Source organism: Copadichromis virginalis, linkage group LG14, assembly GCF_057382275.1.
Source record: "Copadichromis virginalis isolate Kocher_CV1m ecotype Utaka linkage group LG14, C_Virginalis_male_GT1.1, whole genome shotgun sequence".
Lineage (NCBI taxonomy): Eukaryota > Metazoa > Chordata > Actinopteri > Cichliformes > Cichlidae > Copadichromis > Copadichromis virginalis.
Genome location: NC_140631.1, coordinates 15,235,712 through 15,252,125, shown reverse-complemented (window position 1 = coordinate 15,252,125; position 16,414 = coordinate 15,235,712). Strand labels below are relative to the sequence as shown.

Sequence of the window (16,414 nt, the reverse complement as noted above, 5' to 3'; positions counted from 1 at the left end):
CTCACATAATACTGATGACAGATTTTTAGGCTAACAGTCAGGCTAACACACTTACATCTCATCTTTTCTTTCCTCACAAAAACGATAGATCCTCCACTTCTTTTAAGTGTCTCCCAGCAAAATCCTTAGCATATTTTGGTTCCTGCAACTGGTCCATCGGGTTATTGTCTCCCCAGAAACACTTCCCTTGTGCTTTTTGAGATCTGTTTTTTCCTATTTCTGTTTTCTTTTTTCCTGTTTCCGTTGTGTTTTGTGTGCTTTCTTATTGCTGGTGTTTTCTTAAGTTGCTGTCTGTTTGGCCTCTCAGGGCCACCGTACAATGCCCAAAAAAAGACCTTCAGAAAACCTGGAAAACTATTTTTAAACATCACTAAAGACTAAGACTTTTACACAGCACTAAATTTATTATTCAAAAGAGGACAGAACTGCTTAAGTAAGCCAATTTTGCTTTTAAAAAGAAATCTGCCAGGCACACTTTGTGGTCCATAAGGATATATTGTAGGTTTGAGCTGAGGAGCGAGGGCAGGTTGGATGAATCAATACGATGGCTGTCCCACAGCGCTGCGGCAAAGAGGGGGGCTGAGCCTGGAGGTGAAGCTACGAGCAGTGACTGCAGTAATAAGATGGTGGACGGGCTGCTTGTAGCTGAAATGAGTTTTCCTTCGCTTCAGCCTGAGGCGCAACATGAGGAGTCGAGATATCCGGGGGTTTTTAAATGAAAATGTGCCCGGTGATATCTGACAGCTAGTCCTGCATTTGAATGCTCTACACTCATGCGTGTCGGGAGTGTGTAAGGCTTTGTTCGACTTCATGTTGGCATTTGTCTCATTTTTCGTGGCCAGTGAATAATTGTGACCTAGAGTGATTATTATTAATTCAAAGCGCTTGCATTAAAACAGTTCATAGTCTTGCGAGTGATACTCAGGTTCAGCGTACGCACGTCTGTTTAGAGACATGACAGCTACTCTCTCCGGCTTCTCTGGGATCTGAAGCTTCATCATCATACTATCAGCATCTCTAAATCGATGCCACTTTGGGATTGCTGCTTCATTCCTAAGTGCGGTGCGTCAGGTTTGTAAGAGTGCCCTTCACTGCCTGCATCTGGGCGTGCGTTCAGATGTCATGTGCAATTATACAGTATGAAAACAAAGCAGCAGCAGTTGATTAACTCGCAGCTCTCGGTCTGCGGTCGTGATGAGGGGCCCGAGTCGTGCCTGCAATATGTAAGGAGGTTCTACATAAAGGACCCCCAGCATTCACCTTGACCATTCCTTCAGCATAATTCACTGACCCTTATTTACTGAGCAAGAGGAAGAAAGTTTGCGAGCAAACAAGCTCCGAAAATACAGAACGCACTTTCAGTCACGTAACGCCAAAGTCTTACGTGCAAGAGCCGAGTCACGAGGGGATTCAAGTGGGAGGCAATTAGCTTAAAAATCTTTGAGCTGTGTTCGGTTTCCAAGGAAAGTTTCTGCATGCAAGTATGCAGATGAAAGGCTGCACAAAGTAGAATCTATTTTAATGTATCTTGATGTTAATTATGCGCCCGATATACCGGACAGCGTGCTTTGTTGTTCCTCTTGCTGATTAGGAGCCAAAGAGCTGAGCTAATTTTGCTGAGATGGTTTTTTAAGCTCGATTCTGGTGTTTGTGTGCTCACATAACACAGAGGTGAAAAGCTATCGCTGGCCACTTGTAGGTGAAAGTTTTCCCCACAACACTCTCTCCTGAGGGCATTTCCACATCACTGAGCTAATGCCACAAGTTCATGTCATGTTGTTCACGCGGTAATTACAAAAAGCTGAGATGGGAAATTTTCCTGGTTGTAAATGAAAGAGTTGTAAGTATCAGAAAAAACATAAAAAATTACTGCTGCTACAACTAGACTGCTAAGCACTCTGAATTATGAGGGCAGGAAAATAGCTGATTTAGGATACATACAGCTCAAACCCCTTTATCAGGAGTTTTTTTCCCATTATAGCACCACTACAAAATACTTTGACCACCTGTCCAGGGTCTACATGGCCTGTGATAGCTGGGATATGCTGAAGCCCTCCCCCACGATGGATCGAAGAAGACTAATCATTCCAAAGCACTGCACACAAACAGGTGTTTCCATCAGAGCATGCCTGAGACATTTGTCAATATTATTGGCTGACAGTGGCCTATCACAGATAGAGCACTGATATGAAACAGACTTTTTTCACAGCATAAAAAGCAAAAGACTATCCTTAGGGAACTCTGAAATTATGTCATCACATGGTTTGTTGAGCAGAGCATCTCCAGCTCCAGTGTTCGCAACACTCTCGTACTCTCATGTGTGTATTACATGCAGTGTAGTGCATGCCACAGCTGAGCAGACAGAAGCAGTGTCTTCACGATTAGTTGAAAACTAGTTTATTTAAAATCAGCGCTATTTCGTCTGTGTAGGTTCTCAGTTGTCCACGTTATGGGAGTCTAAGGAGCTTGGAAAGAAAGCACTGGACTTCTTTAAGTTTCAGGAAGATGTTTCTCATCTTAAGTTTCGTCACCTCTAAAACTGAAAGATGGAGAGTCCCAGGTCTTTAAACCATAGTGGTAATCCCTTAACAGGGTTTTGACCCACTTATACCCACTCATCACATGAACCAAGGTATGAAAAAAAGGCAGAAGGTTCAATAAACACTCCATTTTCAAAAAAATCTGAATTTTCTGGCCATTATTTTACAGCTCAGACTTTAAAGGGCTAACCTCCAAGCCCTTTAAAGTCTGGTTTACCGAAAGAAAGAAAGAAATCGTAGTCCCTGTGTTAATATTAGTCTGGAGTAATTTAGCAGCAACAACACATGATTAAAACACAATACTGGTGTCAAACTGTCTTTTTGCTATCGATGTTATTTCAGTTGGATGAATGTGTGCGTTTATTGAATTTACAGAAGCTCTCATGTACACAAACATGTTCCGGGTTCGTATTCCCAAGCAAGTTTATTTGGTCTCTGAATCTCTATTGGGAAAATTTAATTAAGCTGTCATTCTGTCTGCTGAGCAAACGGCATCTCTCGAGTAGTTAAAAGAAACCAGACAGATACAGCGGAAACAGAGCGAGATGAATAAACAAGGCCCCACAGGTAGAGCTCGCCCTGCGGGCTGTGGTTCTGGTTGATCAGAGCTTGCTCTAAGGGGACAGCAATGAGTTATAAAAGGTACTTGATGGTACTCTTACTTTACAGCCGTCTCTTCAGGCACCTCCAGAGACAGAGTCAGAGTTCCTGATGTCAGCTCACAAAGCTCAGGACTCACACAGTGCAGACCCTCGGTCACCTGAAACACACACGCATCGCCACACAGCATGAAATCTTTGTACTTTTTTTTAAATTTAAGCTCTACAGCAGCTTAAATTTATCTCACCCTGTCTGCCTCCCACGGCACTACCAGCAACCTCTGCCCAGGTTTGGGTTGCCATGGCTGCAGGGTGGGAGGAGGCGGCGTTGTGGTGGTGGGGACGGTGGTCGGTTGCGGCGGCTGAGTGGCGGCTGTGGTCGTGGAGGCGACTGGGGTGGCCAGCTCAGGAGCGGAGGGGGTGGCGGGGTCCCAGTCTGCGGCCGGCAGGTCCAGCAGGACCTGATCGCACCTCTCCCCCTCGTAGCCTTCGGCGCACTCGCAGGTGTAGGCCTGCTCCCCCTCCTCGCTGCCGTTGCGCTGGCTGCAGTTTCCATGGAGACAGGGGCTGCTGGCACAGGGGTCTGTGAAAAACTGAGATAATGGAGAAAATAAATAACCGGCAAAACATCAAGAGGAAGAAACAGAACGAAAAACACTCAGATGCTTCTCACTGCTGTCCTCACTGCCCGAGCACCTTTCGTTTTTTTCTTTCTTTGCCTCCACATCATTTTTTACATCCAAATCACAAAATGTCAACAGAGTAGTCAGCTTCTGTTTTAATGGGCTCTCGGAGCGGGCCCTTGAACGATGTGGAGGACATTTTATAAGTAGTCCAAGCTCGCACTCATCATTTCCTTTTCCCTCGGTGCTCAGCGTCTTCTTTTATTGCTCTCTGACTCAGCTTCCCTGTTTATATCCTCATCTCTGCTTTTACCTTTTATTAAATTTTGGACTCTTTGTTTCCAGTAAATTGTCGAGGGACGGCTTTTCTTCCATCCCTTCTTATGCATATATAATTTTATTCTTCCACTCTCACAGCATGGACCCACTTACACTTTGTCCCAAAATACGGTTTCCCCCTCATCGTGCAGCAAAGAGAAAAATGCACCCTGACAGCCTCCTTCATGCTGGTTTCCCCCATCAATAATTGATCATATTTGGAGAAAACACTGAGGCGTGGATGTTGAAGGTGAAAAGGGACAAAGCCGTGTTTATGAAGCTCGCTGTCTCACACTGTGTTTGGCTTTCAGAGCCTTCTCTAATCCCGCTGCCTCTTTTTCTTTTTTAAAGCAATTTCCCTGCAACATCCTCAGGTATCTGTGACTCCAGCTGTCTAATATGAATGAATGTAGATGCAGTTTTATTAAAGGCAGCTGAAAACAGAAAATCAGGGTGAACAGAGGCAGGGGAATGATGCTCACACCAAAAAAAAACCCCAAAAACCCTCAGTGCATAAAGATGTGAGCATTAAGTATGTGCGAGAAGCAGCAGAACAACAAGGCATCATTAACAGTCCACTCTCTCCGCAAGCAAGTCACAGCTCATTAGTGCTAATCTCTCTCAGGTTTTTACAAGCAATGCTTCTATCAAACTTTCCCTGCTCCGAAGCTCAGAGAGTCCCAGCAGTCCCAGCGAGCTGCTCAGCAGTGGTTGCACAGTCTGCTGCTCTTATCTGCACTCAGACGGCACCGGGGATTGAGTTTATCAACCTTTAGAGAACAGCAATGCTGCCTTATTGCAGGAAGCATTAGAGTCCGGCTCATGACCTTTTTCGTGTGTCACTCCTGATTTTTTCCCCCCCTCCATCCCAAATGTCTCCATCCAGGCTGCACGAAATGTGCTCAAGCACAGCACAACAGGACCAGACCCAATGAGGTAAAACCTGCATGACAAAAAAAATCCCTGTCGCTTATTGTGAAGACTTTCCAAGGCTGAAAGTAGAGGTAATACAATCCTGCGCTGCCTCGTCTTCTAGTATTCTAGTAGCATGAAGCACCTCAAGCTAAAGCCTCAGTATAGAGATAGTTATAGCAATGCTTCTCTGACAGGGTTGATCAAAGTGAACATTATTATCTTTATAAAGTTAAGTTCGTGTTTGAGCTTTCTTTAAAAAACTGTCAGGTTTAGATGTTTGCTACATTTGTACGACTGCGTTAGCGCCAACAGAATTTATTCAATGTTTTTTTGGTTGATAATAATCTACAGAAATATTGCAGTGAATGCCTCCAGCTCCTCAGCTGTGGAGATTTGGTCATTTTTGTCTGAAAATTTCTGATGCTGAGTAGATCATCTGGAAAACAAAAGTTCCAAATCTGTTCATTCACTTACAAAAAGACAATATACTTGATTGGATGTTCTTAGTTTTTCAAAGAAGAGAAACTAAACACACCTTGGATTCAGTACCTCGTAGTATCAATAACTTGCAGTTATCATTTCCTCTATTACTGTATCCGTCTGTCACACCATTGTGCAGGAATTTTGGCCCATTTTTCTTTACAACATTGCTTCAGTTCATTAAGTTTTTCCACAGCACTTCGATTGAGGTCTGGACTTTGGACCATTACAACACCTTGATTCTTTTGCTATTCTGCCATTTTGTTGTAGATTTGCTGCAGTGCTTGGGATCATTGTCCTATTGCATGACCCAATTTAAGCCAAGCAGACGGATGGCCTTGCATTTGACTCTAGAATATTTTGGTATACAGCAGAGTTCATAGTAGTCTCAATTGCTGCAAGGATCTCAAAACAAGACCAAATCACCACGCCTCCACCGCCGTGCTGAAAGTTGGTATGATGGTCTTTGGACTTCACCAGATGTGTCCCTGTGCATTATAACCAGACATCTCCAGTTTTATGTCATCCGTCCAAAGGATAGTCTTCCAGAAGTCTTGTGGTTCTTCAAATCCAATTTTGAAAATCTAAGTCTAAACCTTTCCAAATAAGTTATACTGATTAAGTATTTTTATAATTGTACTGTCAGAACAATTGTGGCCTGTAGAGTCTGACATGTAGCTCTTGGTTTTTTGCTGTCTCTGAGCATTTCACAGTCTGTTGTTAGGGTGAATTTACCCAGATGTCCACTCCTGGGACATCTATGGCTTCCACATTGACAAATGATGTTTCTCATGGTAGAATGATGGACTTATAACCCTTCCCAGACTGTTAAAGGGAGGTAATAGTTTGAGCATGTTGCTGATGCTTTTCCTTCTTAGCATTGTGTTTACACACACCTGAACGCTCCAGACCTGCACACCGCCAGAACATCTGCTTTCATGGAGGTGCTCACACTTGCTGCTCATCATTTACTCAAGTGCATTTGATCAGCAGCACCTGGCTGCTGCTTACACTCTTAATTCCAATGGAAGCTGTACAGGTGTAGAGCTGCAGTTGATTAATTCAATAAAAATGTCCTTAGTCTGTTTTTGTAACGTGTAAGTTAGCCTTGGAATAGATTCACAAGCATTTAAAACAGACCACCTATCTGCCTGATCAGATCTTTTACCAGGACAGGGGAGGTGTGTGCAGTAACTCTTATCACTTCAGTACGTAGATGCTGGTGACCCTGTGGGCACAGTTCTGCCCAGTATCACTCTTATCAGCTGCATATACTGAAAACAGGTTTGCAGAGTTATATCAGATTGATCATGATGTCCTGACATGCTTGGTGTTAGCTATTCGTGTTTTACGTGTCTTCCTGCATCATTTTTCTGATTGTTCTGCTCCACCAGACCGCTCATATGCCTGGGGTCTGGCTAACCATGTGAATCAATTTCTTCTAAGCAGCTGATAATAACCCACATTAGCTCCTTTATCTATATCCCCACATGCTCCAACACACAGTACAAAGAGATCCTCCGAGGCCAAATTAATTGCTTCTCAAGGTGCTGTGATCTATTTGCTAATTTGAGATAGCCGCCCTGAGGAGAAAAGATCAATACAGCTGGATGGAGGGAAACAACCACAATACTTAAGCACTGACAGCCACAATTTAACCTGGTGGAGGTGCTGGATGAGTCTGTTTTTAAAGACATGCCACACACACACATGAAGACACACTACATTGCCAACATGTTTTACTCAGTCATCCAAATCACTGAGTTCACGTGTTTCAATCACGTTGATGGCCACAGGAGTATAAAATCAGATGTCAGATGCGGTGGTATAAAGCACACCACCAGTGGACTCTAGAGCTGTGATGAATCACGCCTCTCCGTCTGGCAGTCTGACGGACGAGCCTGGGTATGGTGGTTGCCAGGAGAACAGTACTTGCCTGACTGCACTGTGCCAACTATAAGGTTTGGTGAAGGGGGGATTATGGTGAGGGGTTGTTTTTCTGGAGTTTGGCTCGGCCTCTTAGGTCCAGTAGAAGGAACTCTTAATGTTTTAGCATAACAAGACATTTTGGACGATTTCAGCTCCCGATTTTGTGGGAACAGTTTGGGGATGGTCCCTTCCTGTTCCAACGTGACTGCACACCAGTGCACAAAGCAAAGTACATAAAAACATGGATGAGGGAGTTTGGTGTGGAAGAACTTGACTGGCCTGCACAGAGTCCTGACCTCAACCTGAACACCTTTGGGATGAATTAGAGTGGAGACTATGAGCCAGGCCTTCTGATCCAACATTAGTGTCTGACCTCATACAGTGGGGCAAAAAAGTATTTAGTCAGCCACCGATTGTGCAAGTTCCCCCACCTAAAATGATGACAGAGGTCAGTAATTTGCACCAGAGGTACACTTCAACTGTGAGAGACAGAATGTGAAAAAAAAATCCATGAATCCACATGGTAGGATTTGTAAGGAATTTATTCGTAAATTAGGGTGGAAAATAAGTATTTGGTCACCTCAAACAAGGAAAATCTCTGGCTCTCACAGACCTGTAACGTTCTCTGTAAGAAGCTTTTCTGTCCCCCACTCGTTACCTGTATGAATGGCACCTGTTTGAACTCATCATCTGTATAAAAGACACCTGTCCACAGCCTCAAACAGTCAGACTCCAAACTCCGCCATGGCCAAGACCAAAGAGCTTTCGAAGGACACCAGGAAAAGTATTGTAGACCTGCACCAGACTGGGAAGAGTGAATCTACAATAGGCAAGCAGCTTGGTGTGAAAAAATCAACTGTGGGAGCAATCACCAGAAAATGGAAGACATACAAGACCACTGATAATCTCCCTCGATCTGGGGCTCCACGCAAGATCTCATCCCGTGGGGTCAAAATGATCATGAGAACGGTGAGCAAAGATCCCAGAACCACACGGGGGGACCTGGTGAATGACCTGCAGAGAGCTGGGACCAAAGTAACAAAGGTCACCATCAGTAACACACTACAACGGCAGTGAATCAAATCCCGCAGTGCCAGACGTGTTCCGCTGCTGAAGCCAGTGCATGTCCAGGCCCGTCTGAAGTTTGCCAGAGAGCACATGGATGATACAGCAGAGGATTGGGAGAATGTCATGTGGTCAGATGAAACCAAAGTAGAACTTTTTGGTATAAACTCAACTTGTCGTGTTTGGAGGAAGAAGAATACTGAGTTGCATCCCAAGAACACCATACCTACTGTGAAGCATGGGGGTGGAAACATCATGCTATGGGGCTGTTTTTCTGCCAAGGGGACAGGACGACTGATCCGTGTTAAGGACAGAATGAATGGGGCCATGTATCGTGAGATTTTGAGCCAAAACCTCCTTCCATCAGTGAGAACTTTGAGGATGAAACGAGGCTGGGTCTTCCAACATGACAATGATCCAAAACACACCGCCCGGGCAACAAAGGAGTGGCTCCGTAAGAAGCATTTGAAAGTCCTGGAGTGGCCTAGACAGTCTCCAGACCTCAACCCCGTAGAAAATCTGTGGCGGGAGTTGAAAGTCCGTGTTGCTCGGCGACAGCCCCAAAACATCACTGCTCTCGAGAAGATCTGCATGGATGAATGGGCCAAAATACCAGCTACTGTGTGTGCAAACCTGGTAAAGACCTATAGTAAACGTTTGACCTCTGTTATTGCCAACAAAGGTTATGTTACAAAGTATTGAGTTGTATTTTTCTTATTGACCAAATACTTATTTTCCACCCTGATTTACAAATAAATTCTTTACAAATCCTACCATGTGGATTCATGGATTTTTTTTTCACATTCTGTCTCTCACAGTTGAAGTGTACCTCTGGTGCAAATTACTGACCTCTGTCATCATTTTAGGTGGGGGAACTTGCACAATCGGTGGCTGACTAAATACTTTTTTGCCCCACTGTAAATGTGCTTCTGGAAGAATGGTCAAAAATTCCCATAAACACACCGAACCTCGTGGAAAGCCTTCCAAGAAGAGTTGAAGCTGTTATATCTGTATTGAGAATGGGCTGTCACTCAAGTTCATATGCATGTGAACGCAGACGAGTGAATACTTTTGGAATGTAATGCATGTTGTTCCAACCGTGGTGGGGGGGACACATTTACATGTACATACATACATTATATATTTCTGAACATTATTGTTTAATTGGAGATTCAAAGAGGTGAAAGAAAGTAAAAGCATGAGGAAAGTGAGCAAAAGTTTTACTTAAAAGTAAGCATGTCACTGCTGTGATGCATCAGTATTTGCAGAAGCTGACGCAAGTAGTTAACTAAACCTGGGAAGTATGCACGGTCTGTCTTCATGCTTTACAGTGGCAGTTTATCTGTGTATCGCCACAACTTAACATGATAATTAACAGAGGTGTGACGAGGGAGTGTTACATCGCTAACGGCTTCTTCTGACACCGTGACAAGGAAGCAAACGTTGATGCTGCGATGACTTGACGAGCTGTGTCAGTGAGCTGTAGCAGTTAGGAAGACATGAAACTGCATGTTTGTTAAAGCCGATGTCTATATTCATTGTGCTCTTTATTGGCTTTGTGTGGGCTGTGAAACATCCTCAGGAAGTAACATTTGGTAACTCTCAGTGTAAAGAATGTAGAAGTCAGCGTAGTGTATATTGAAAATATTGATACTACTTGCCATGAAAAATTAACTGTGAAGGTTGTGGAATGGGTTCTCGAACATTTCGAGTCTTTTAAGAAGCTCAGAGTGAACGGCAGAAGTGCACTTGAGCAAGAAGTTACACAATATGAAGCTACTGTACCTTTTGACCTCAGAGAGTATGAAAAGATTCAACACAGATTAATAAATGTTCCAAAGCTTTTGTTATTTCACTCTAACCAGGGGGCCGAGCTGAGTCGCTAAGTTGTTTTGCAGCTTGCTGTGTTTGAGGGCAACGGGTGTTATTTGAAAAGGTGATGCAATAAGGAAGAATCAAGCATAATAACTCAACAGCTACTCTATTACAAGTGATGCTGCAAAGTGGTTTTGGACAAAAAGTGCAAAGCTTTCAGGATTTCAACAAATTATTTTGTGCAATAATCGAGTAGTACGTAATCCTTCAAGTCAGTGTAGCAACATAGAGGCTGAACTGAGAATTGTGTTACAAACTGGCTTCTTGAACGTGACCGTGACTGCAGTGTACTCAAATGACCTCCACGGTCACCATCTTTAGGATGTGGTGGAAGGTGAAGCAGGTGTGATGTTATCATATCAGCATTGACCAAAATCTCAAACAAAAGGCGGATCCAACCTGGTACTAGCAAGGTGTACCTAATAAAGTGTCTGGCGAGTTTATAATGTGAAGTAGAATATTAGTAGACTATTAATCGCATTCAGGTTTGAGGGGAATATTTGTGCTTCCTTGTGGTTTTAATGACTCTTTTCAAGGGTTTAAGTTCAAAAATGTAATTTAACTAAACAGAGTTCAACAAGTTAATGTGAGCCTCCAATCGTAATGCCAACAACTGACTGAGTGCGCCATTTCACCATTATTATCGGCCACTTGTTGTTTAAGTGCGACTCATTCGAGTGGCTGGTGATGACAATACTGCAGGGGTTCACTTTGATGGTTCACTTTGTTCCGCGAATTACACCGAAAAAGACGACGGAAACACGTACGTGAAGAATATTATCAACGGAGCAAGTGAACCACTTATCACAAAAAGGTAAAAATAAGTTTCATTTATGTAGACTTCTCTGTACTTTATTTGTAATGTAAGATAGTAACACAGAAGCGCCTCAGTGCTGCGCCAGATAGATAGATACCGGTAGATGGATGGATGGATGGCTGGATGGATAGATGGATAGATAGATAGATAGATAGATAGATAGATAGATAGATAGATTTTTGTGTGTTTGTTTTTTGGCAGTACTGTAAGTGTGCTTCATCGGTTCTTTTGCCCAGAGTGTCCCATCATGCTGCAGAGAGATGATCTAGGGCTGCTCGATTATGGCAAAAATGATAATCACGATTATTTTCACTGAAATTGAGATCACGATTATTTGACGATATTTATTTAACCCTTTAAGACCTACTATAGAACCAAGTCCACCAGAGCTTTTTTTTTTTTTTTTTTTTTACATGCTGTAGTGCCATTTGTGGGAGCATTTCAAGTTGCTATACATCAATACAACTGTTATAGCCCATATTTTAATAATATGTATGCATTAAGTCCATAGTAATTACATAAATTGCAAAAAAGTGCAATAAACTACAAAAAAAATTGAAAATCGCTTTTGTTTTGTTTACATATATTTCTACTTGGAGAAATTTAAGAGGTTTATCCCTCAAAACTTTAAATACAATAAAGTTGCAAAAAATAGTTTCCCACCACAGGAAATTTATTTTGAGTGTCTTCATAGTTTTATTTTGGAGATACAGCAATTTTTATATACTGCAGGAAAAACAAAAAACAATCCTATGCTGCAAATTTGCAAAGAAAACAGCATGTGCATCATTTCACTGTGGGAAGTGTTACGAACAGCTGATAGGAACGGCAAAGCGTGTTTCTGGAATATTATGTTTTTGTTCCTGCAAGCGCTTTTTATGCAATTTTTGCAAAGCTATATATGGAACGAAACCGTGACCGAGGACAAGCTGATGGCATAAGATGTAAGTACAACTCCTCCGGTTTCATATGCAAAACAAATTGTTGCGCTAGCTTACGCGGTTCAAGTTCTACAGGGATTTAAAAATAGTTACGCAAAACGTAGCGTGCTGCTCTGACCGGATTTAAAGGGTTAACAATGACTTAAAAAAAATAATATAAAATGGTGTGCAACACCACTGAAGTTTTTTTTTTAAACTCTCTTTTCAACCAACGGCAGTCACTCTCCAAATAACTTCTGCTTAGCTTTCCGAGCTTCCCTCGGGTCCTCTTAATCAGCAGTCCTCAACCTTTTTTGCGCCACGGGCCGGTTTATGCCCGACAATATTTTCACGGACCGGCCTTTAAGGTGTCGTGGATAAATGAGGGAGGGGCTAATAATCGGCTCAGTCATTTTTAATGATCGTTGAAAGCCCAGATCGTAATCGTGATTAAAATTCGATTAATTGAGCAGCCCTAAGATGATCCATCTTATAATCCACTTAGTTCCTCACCTGGACTGTTTATCACCATTTTACAACCCTCAGTCAGGGTGTCAGCAGCCTCCCGTGGCCTCCATAGAGGGAGAATGGATCCAGTTTCTCTTCAGCTCTCTCTCTCATGAAAACATTTGTAGGGGTGGCTGTAGCTCAGGTGGCAGAGCAGGTCAGCCACTAATCAGAAGGTCGGTGGTTCGATCCCAGGCTGCCTCCTGGCTGCATGCCAAATATCCTTGGGCAAGATACTAACCCCATGTTTGCCTACTGGTGGTGGTCAGAGGGCCCGGTGGCGCCAGTGTCCGGCAGCCTCGCCTCTGTCAGTGCGCCCCAGGGCAGCTGTGGCTACAATGTAGCTTGCCATCGCCAGTGTGTGAATGTGTGTGTGAATGGGTGAATGACTGAATGTAGTGTGAAGCGCTTTGGGGTCCTTAGGGACTAGAAAAGCGCTATACAAATACAGGCCATTTACCATTTACAAATAGCAGAATCAGGATCTCGTTGGATACATTTGTTCTCGCTGCAATCTGATCTGAAGGAATATCAGCAGAGATTACGGCATGATGTGTCTGCACAATTCTTCTCATTTAATGTTTTACTAATGAGTGATAAAGTTAAAAATTGATGCACCTGAACTAGATCCATCTTCTTTCTTCTTTGTTTTTTGTCGAGCATTTGCTGTTAGCTGAATTTAAGGCTACAGAGAGAAAACTAGAGTGTCTTTGGCTCTTGCTTGCTCTCTCTGCATTGTGTAATCTCAGAGGATCAGTACAAATATCAGGGAATATGAGGCTGAGGAGAAAATACAACCCTGCAACATTCAGGCCGTGTACTTAGCACCGCAAACGCAAACAGAGCTTTTACGGCACTATACGCTGCAGACGGACAGCTGTGAAACACACGGCATCACCGCAGTTTGGGGAATTAAAACCAGAGCTTTGTGACTGCAACAGCCAACAAACAGTCTATAATTATATAATCAATCACACAGCAATTAGCTGGATGAACCAAATTAAACTTTCATGTAGCCAGCAGTCATTTTTATATGAAATGTGCGGTGCATAATGAGCACCCGCAAGTCAGCTAAAACAAAATATTTAATTCATGATAGTGACAAAATAATACTTGGAAATCATCCCTCAATGGACCCATTTCTCCCTGCGGTACTTTCTGAAGTCTTCTCTTCTGAGGTTTGGGCCCAAAGTGATTTTCAATGTACGCAGTACACACGGCACAAAAAAGGCCGAAATCCATGAAGCCGATACACGCTGAATCGGCCTAATCAAGTGAAAAATTCACTTCACACGACTCTTCTGGTTTGGATCCTTTGGATCCGCTGTCCAGACAGAAAGCCTCGAAATGTCTTCTTCGGTGAACTCCTGCTTTATGAGCCAAGTGACTGAGGGAATACAGCTGAGAAGCAAAAACAGACCAAATGAGGCATAAAATAAAATAAGCAAACCGAGAAACGAGGAAGCAGGAAAGCAGTTCAGACAAATATGTTATGAAGACATAGGACTTCTTGAGCCCATACTGAATACCTCTCAGGATAATGGCTTGGACACAAGAAGGAGCTTTGTTTTTGTCTTCTAATAAAAGATGGACAAGAAAGAACGAACCTCCTAATCGGAATATAGGAAAAGGAAGCATGTGGGGTCTTGCAGACAATTCAAATGTTTAAGCTCGGTTTGAGTCTTTTTAGGTATTTCTCTCGTGACGCAAAACTGCGTTAAATTCTCCTGTCCTTGGCAGAAAAGTGGTGATTTTTATTTTAACAGGCCACGTTAGCAAGAGGATCAACATCTCTGGAAGAGAGTCTAATCACTCACCCATTTTGTAACACAATAAACTGATGGAAATGCTGCCGAGAAACTGTCAAAAAAGTGAAAGACTCGATGAGTCACACTGTATATTTTGGGATCTGGGCCTTTAGCTGGTGTTAATTTCTAATCCTGTGAATAACATGTTTGCCTTGTTTTTAAGTCTATATTTGGTAAAAACTTGAAAAGAAATATAAAAATGGTGCCGTGATATTTGCTAAATAAACTCTGCTGGTGATATGAAGGCAATGTGAGGCTAGATATCCATGAAAAAAGCACACTGTGGTAAAATGCTAATATGACTAAGCACAGTAAATCCTCTGCTTTACTTTAAAAGCTAAAGAGGAAGATAAAATGTTCTAATTGTATAAAAATCTAGTCTCACTGTGTGAAAACACAAAGCAAAATATCTCTGATAAAGAGACAGAATGATGAAGATGAAAAGGCTTAAACTAGACACGTGTTTTGTAGAGTTGTAAAGACAGAATCCAGCTTAAGTTTAAGATTAAGAGTTTGACTCAGGTGCCTGTAATTGTAATTCCTGCTGAATTTTAACAATGCGAACTGATGCCTCAGTCACGCATGCCTAGAAACTGGTTGCTAAGGACTTGACAACATCTTGCAGCTAAGAAAAATTTGTATTCCCTGACTGGTTGGCTGGTGATTGTTGGACATAACTGCATGAAATCAACTGCAAACAACCGGGTGCTGCACCAAAACCCCCACTGTGATTGCTTTGGTTACTAGTGCATTGCCAGAGCTGGCTGTAGTTTGCATGGCAGACACAGACTTGTTTCTCAAGTACTTGTCAGCGAATTTCCCAACACTCATGAAACTTGAAAAGATTTAATAACGTTTGCTATCAAAGTAAAGGTTTTGCCTTACCAACATGTTTCAGAAGTGCAACTTTAACTTTGAAGGTAAACGTTCTCTGTTTCCTGTTTGCATCACACTTTTCAGTTTCACTACCACCTGGGGAGCAGTTGTATGCAGACAAGTTGGGGTCCTCCATGCAAACTATGGGAAACCGTGAAAACCTGTTAGCAACCAAAACAATCTGGTTGTTAAGTGATGACGTATGAACTTTGCTTCTGGATCCAAACTACTCTGCGTTTATTAAGGCTGTTGTGTTTTTAACATGTTTTAATGCTTTGTATCTTGTTCTATTTAATCTGAACAAGCCCCTAAAAAAGTCTGTGTCGCTGTCGGCCTCTCTGGCTTTTATTACCACTATTCGGCAGCACGTTTTAAAGCTCAGTTTTCTAAAACCTTACAATGTAACCACAGCCCAGCCCATGCAGCAGTATATTAATGACTAACCTTGTATTGTGGATGGATTATCTCAGTTGTTCTCCTGACTTAAGTTTGGTCCGTTTACAGCATCCTGCCACGCGATTACATTTGTCCCTAACCATTGGGATACCTCACTTTAACTTTTATCGAGTGGAAAAAGATTAGCGTTCATCCTCCAGCCTCACTTTGCTAATGTGGTTATATTATGCTAACCATAGCTGTGTAGCTAGCCACCACGAAACGCTATGATACACCAGCTAGCCCAACTTCAGTAACCCTACAAATCTTACTACTGTTTAGTTTTCTGTCTTCATTTATGTCTGCTATTATAACTGATAGCAAAGCTGTACGTTTTGAATTTTCAGAACTCCCTCAGTCAGAACATGCTATATCATCTTTAGATGGAAACTAGTGAGCAAACTCCCTGCTAACTTTTAACTCCGTTAAACTTCACAAATTATGTTTTCATGGATTCCTGAATGTTAAACTTAATTGTTACACCTGGTAGAGCAGCCACACTGATCATTTTATTAAAGATGAAAGAACTTAGTTTGTAACTCGCAGTGATGCTGCAGTGTTTGTTTGAGTTTGGGAACTGAAGCAGAGTTTGGACCCATAAACGGCTAATGGCATCAGACTTGGAGTCCGGATTGTAAGGAGATTTTCAGTGCAGTACCTTACACCTCTGCACGACCAGGTTCACTTATCAACACCAAGCAACCTCC

The 16,414-nt window shown here is 42.5% G+C and overlaps 1 protein-coding gene across 1 annotated transcript in view; it reads right to left on the bottom strand.

The window, feature by feature from the left end:
• dner (delta/notch-like EGF repeat containing) overlaps nt 1–16,414 on the bottom strand; it is a 73,348-nt gene that overhangs the window by 29,640 nt on the left and 27,294 nt on the right. The window contains exons 2-3 of the mRNA XM_085429534.1: nt 3,388–3,732; nt 3,203–3,300 (exon numbers count right to left, since the gene is read on the bottom strand). Coding sequence (XP_085285660.1) covers nt 3,203–3,300; nt 3,388–3,732 — 443 coding nt within the window. The remainder of the gene's footprint in view (nt 1–3,202; nt 3,301–3,387; nt 3,733–16,414) is intronic.